This window comes from Pristiophorus japonicus, chromosome 4 (assembly GCF_044704955.1).
Source record: "Pristiophorus japonicus isolate sPriJap1 chromosome 4, sPriJap1.hap1, whole genome shotgun sequence".
Classification (NCBI taxonomy): Eukaryota; Metazoa; Chordata; class Chondrichthyes; family Pristiophoridae; genus Pristiophorus; species Pristiophorus japonicus.
The window spans coordinates 242,689,891-242,695,316 of NC_091980.1; the positions used below are offsets into that span (position 1 = coordinate 242,689,891).

General features: G+C 48.1%; 1 protein-coding gene across 1 annotated transcript; it reads right to left on the reverse strand.

Moving 5' to 3' along the window:
* Positions 1-1,280: 1,280 nt before the first annotated feature.
* Positions 1,281-2,529, reverse strand: LOC139262754 (putative nuclease HARBI1). Its single transcript, XM_070877905.1, has 2 exons — positions 2,337-2,529; positions 1,281-2,131 (listed from the first exon to the last, which is right to left on the reverse strand). The coding sequence occupies exons 1-2, from the start codon at positions 2,527-2,529 to the stop codon at positions 1,281-1,283; spliced, it is 1,044 nt and encodes a 347-aa protein (XP_070734006.1).
* Between the last annotated feature and the right edge of the window lie 2,897 nt (positions 2,530-5,426).

Below are 5,426 nucleotides of genomic sequence, written 5' to 3' on the forward strand. Positions count from 1 at the left end.
AAATGTGTGCTGCTTTAACAATGTTGAATCTCTGTCCCAACTATTCCTGAACACAGTACCTCTCGTCTGTTCTGCTAGTGGCCATGCTCGCGTGGTTTAAATCCCAGTTTCTTGTCGCCATTGATACGTCCTTACTATACAGTATAAATGCACACGAGGCCCATGCTTAAGAGAAGGTCAGTCTGTGACCTGTCCTTTATTTCATAGCACTCAAGTGATGGAAGTGGGTGGAGCTTCCTCTTTTATATCTGAAGGTCTAGGTTAGGAGTGTCTCCCACAAGTTCACCACCTAGTGGTCAGTGTTCTCACAATGTACAATTTAGGTCAGATTATACATGGATTACAATGCTGGTTGAATACATGACAGGCAGCAACAATTGCATGAGGCTCTGGCAGCTTTTGCAGCCACGATGTCTGCAAATGTACAGAGAATGGAGAAGTCCATCTCCAACATAAGCACCACCATCTTGCAGGCCATGTGTTGTTCCATGGAAAGGATGGCCACCTGCACGGAGCAGCAAATGTACCAGTCACATGAGAACCTGCTTGCTGTGGACAACAGATGGAAGACCCTCATCTTGAGGAGGGATATAAACATAGACTTGGGTGTTCATCATCGTAGTGCTGTGCAGCATGGTGCTGTCCAGCTCCTTGCTAGCAGGGAAGTGCGGGTGGCACATGAGAGGGATGATGTTGAGAGGGGACATGGAAGTGGGGGCTCTTCCCAAAGTGCTCACACTTCTCCCCCATTGCCTCCCTCTCAATCAGAGCCCTCGGATCCCAATGGCCGAGTCTGCCCCTGCACAATCACAAGAGGAGCGGTCTTTGACGGGGCCCTCATGGGCTCCAAAATCCAAAGGACGTTCACCAAAAATGTCTAAGCAGTCACAGCAGGGAAGTGGGTAGCCTGCCTCTACCTCTGCTGAAGCCACAGGAGTTGCACCTCATAGAAGCACATGGAAAAGAAAAAATATAATTTTCTAGATGCACAATGGTATGCACATGGCTGTATGACCAAATATTAGTGATAAATTTTAATTATATTTATGATACAGATAAATTTATTTATTTGCACCACTTTCCAGTCATGTTAATTTTTGCCTGTTACCTGGGAAGTGGTTTGTCATTTGGAGTGAATGGTAAGACATTACTTAACCATGAGCAATGGGGGTTTGGGTGAGAGGAATGGCTTGGTCATTGTAGGGCTGCTTTATGGTGTTGTTGGGGGGAGGGGGAACATAGTACAGCATGTGGCAGCCATATGGGTGCATTGAAGCAAGTTAAATAAATCTACCCACTATGAGGCCAGCTCGGGCCTCCCGGGCAGCAATGTGCGCCGCTGCTGATGCCATCTCCACCTCAGGTTCCTCCTCCTCCTCACCTTCCACCTGTTTCCCCCCCTCCTCCTCCTTCTCTGAAGAGGCTGTGCGCTCTGCGCCTTGCTCCTCCTGCAGCTTCAATCCTTGTTGCCGTGCTATGTTGTGCAGCATGCAGCAAACAACGATGATTCTGGAGAACCTGGCTGGTGCATACTGAAGGGCTCCTCCAGATTTGACAAGGCATCTGAAGCGTATTTTCAGCATGGTTATTGCTTGCTCCATGACACATCTGGTGGACATGTGGCTTTCATTGTAATGCTCCTGGGCCTCAGTACTTGGCCTCCTCAAGGGTGTCATGAGCCACGTCTTCAGTGGATAGCCCTTGTCTCCAAGTAGCCAGCCGGTACGTCTGTTTGGAGGTGCGCAAAGCTGAGAGTTGGTGGACTGGCGCTGCACCAAAGAGTCATGACAGCTGCCAGGGAATTTGATGCACACATGCATGATGATCTTCCTATGGTTGCAGACGAGCTGCACATTGAGGGAGTGGAAGCCTTTGAGATTGACAAAGACTACTGGGTGATGATGGGGTGTCTTGATGGCCAGATGTGTGCAGTAGATGATGTCCTGCACCCGTGGGAAGCCAGCCAGAGCTGCAAAGCCGAGCGCCCGCTCAGTAACACTGGTTTCATCATTGGCAAAGTTGACATAATTGGCTGACTTGTCAAACATGTCATTAGCCACCTGGGTGATGCATCTGGGGGAGGCCGACTGCGAGGTCCTGCAAATGTCTTCTGCAGATCCCTGGAAGGGACCTGAGGTGAAGAAGTTGAGGGCAGTTTTGAATTTGACAAACACCAGGCATGTCCACCAGGCTCTCTGGGCAGCAGGTTTAGTTCCAGCAAGCTACAAATATCTGTGACGTCCTGGCACGATAACCCGATCCTCTTGAAGTACTGCTGCTCAGTCATGTCCAGGAAACTCATCCTCTGCCTGTATACCCTATGTTGGGGGTATCACCTCCATGGCAGCGCAACCCTGTGGTGAGCCCCTCTTTCCTGTGGAGCATCAGGTCGTTGAGGAGAAGGCTGCTGTTGTGATTGCTGCTGTTGCTGGTGTTGTGGCTGCTGCTGCTGGTGTGGCTGGTGTTGTTAGTGCTGGGGCTCAGCTTGGTCCGATTCTGAGGTCCAAGGTGAGGCAGCATAAGCGGCATCCATGCTGATGTAATAGATGGCAGGTAAAGTGGAGATCAGAGGTGCAATCCCTCAAAGTTGTGATAGTGATTAGCAGGGTGGTGGTTGTGGCTTCTGAGGTTGCAGAAATTACTTGCCAACTGCTGGCAGATAAATCTCTGCACAGAATGGAGTCAGCAAGAGCCTTTCCATTAGTCAATTAATCAGGTGTAATGTGGCAGCATTCATGTGTTTTTCCCAGCTCTCAATGAATGGACTAGCACATTGACCACTGAGCTTCTGCCTCCCCTTCACAGGCGAGGTTCCCGAGGTGCATGAATCCCGTGCTCTTGAAGTTAAAGCCAAAATCTGTAGCTAAAAAGCCTTTTAAGGGTCTCTCAGCAAGCATTTAAGTACAGCTGCAGCGTCTCAAATCCAGAACCGTCGGGACCAAGGCCGTTCCAGATTTTGGAACATCTTTCTGACATCACGAATCTGGAAACACCCGAGCCCAGGTTCGGGTATTTCCGCATTTCGGAATGTCAGAAACGGCGGGGGGGCAGTGCTCGTCGGGTTGCTGGGTGGGGCCTCGCTGCCATAGAGTTGTTCGGGCGGGGCCCCGCCGCCACCGAGATGTTCGCATGGGGGCCCCACCGCCGTGGAGGAATTCCTTGCCTGGCCTGAGGTAGGTGGGGTCGGGCAGCCGAGGTAAAGAGGAGGGAGGGAGGGGGGCCGGGGCGAAGTTGGGCTGGGGTGAGTTCAGGCCCCGCAAATTCGGGGCGGGCGAAGTTGGGCCGGGGCGAAGTTGGTTCGCCGAGGCGGGGGGAGTCCGGATATCGGAACATTTTCCGATTTCCGGATGACCCAACGACAGATCAGCCCCGGTGTCCAGATTCTGGAACATTCTGGATTCCGGAATCCAGGTTTGAGGTCAAACCTGTACTCCAATGGGGTCACCCGCCTCTGCCGAGTGTGTCCGTGGTGCGCTGAGAAACGCATCCGAGTTAAATGCAGAAGTCGGCAGGATGACGGCGGGTTCCCGACACGCCGGAATTTTTGCCGACTTTTACTGCTGACCCGCCCCCAAATCCGCACGCTTGGTATTGGGAAAATTCTGGCCCATGTGACTAAGCGAGGAGATGTGGAATGAATATGGCAGGGAGAAATAGAAGCACAAAAATCTGGTAAAGCAGAGCAGGCTCTTGTGGCCCAGTCTGTGAAGGCTGATCAATTGCAGGCAACAGTTATTGCACAGCTATTTTACTGTTTCAGCAGTGAAATGATTATTTTAATACTTATCATTCTGGTGTGTTAATACTTGAAATAATGAGTATCACCAGTAACCGCTATAGGAGAGGATATTCAGGCAAGTAAGACATGAAAAAAATGTGAATGTTTTCAAGACCTATCCCAAATGCCTTGGAAGCACATGACTGCAGCCTATCCCACGAAGGGCATAGCTCTAGCTGTGTCCCCAATGAAAAAGTTATTTAAAAATCATCAATTATTTCAAATCAGCAAAGTTAATGGTGTAGCAAATTGACAGTCTTCTGAGCAGAACTTGAGGAGAGGGGAAGTGAATAAAATGACATTGAAGGAAAGGAAGGTCACATACTGCAAAAAATAGAATTTTACATTTATTTCCCATTTTTATAATCTTAAAAAAAACTGTTTAAAATAAAATTGGTCACATTCCATGACTGACAGCCAGTGGAAATAAATAGGAAAAAGTGATATAAATAATCACAGAAAGTATTGTCTGGTCAGGGAATTACGAACACAGTCAAGGGGGTAAAATTCAACTTTGGTGAAAGTGCAAAACGGGCAGTAACAGATTGGCTGCCCATTAAACACCCCAACCGAGTTTACTTTCCATCGTAATGAGTGTCGCGTGACTCATTCAGAAGGCCCTGATACAGCTTCTTCAGCCATACCCGCAGACACAGAAAATAGAAAAGTGTTAGCAACATGTTCTCATTCTAACTTGCTGCCAAGCAGCCTTTGGCAAATAGCTGAAATGGAGCTGATGATCTATGCTAGCTTTCATGTCAGTGATTGCGTAACTGAATAACATGAAGACTGAAGGAAGGATCTCCATCTTCTGCCCCCAACATCCCAAGTGTGCTGTGCCAAAACTCTTACAGCACCTTTAATTGGTTTAATTATTAATTTTGAATGTATTTGTTATAGGACCCATTATTTCAAAGATTTTGTGAATTAATTAGATATTTCCTTGAAAGCAGTCAGAGGATGCAGCATAGTTGTATCCACTCTACCAGTCATCCGTTTCTTCTTGTTATATGTTGTCTTCTACAAAAGCAGAAGTATGTATTCATCGTCTGACATTAGCAGCATGCAATCTCCTGAAACCCACGTATCAGGGTATTGTGAAGATAAGACTACGCAGCATGCACGTGCTAATCATGGAAGGAGTTGGCTGTAGGCTTCTACTGAAGGAGGTGATGCTGGACAAGGGAGATACTAGAAAGTACACAATATATCATAATGAGCACGCAGGGGACGATGGAGACAAAGTGAAGGGATGCATGAGTAAGAACAGTTCACGATGGTAACAGTAACATAAGATTATGATATGGCCCCCTACCTTGACCTTTGGTGAGGTCATTGAACTTCTTATGACACTGGAGTCTCATTCTCTGCACAGTCTTGCTTGCATTGGTGGAATCTGCCGCCTCCTGCCAAATTTGTTGGAACACAATCTTGCTCACCCAAAGCCAATTTCAGCACAAGAATAGTCCCTTCTGAGTTGGCCCTGCTTCTCCCCAGACTACCAACACCAAACCTGTTTCAGTTGCACAGCTAATTTCTGTTATGATGCCTTCAAACAGTTATTTCTTCATTAAATTGATGCAGACGCTAACCCCACAAAGTGCTCACCCACAACCTGTGAGTGACCGGACCCCAGAAACGCAACTGG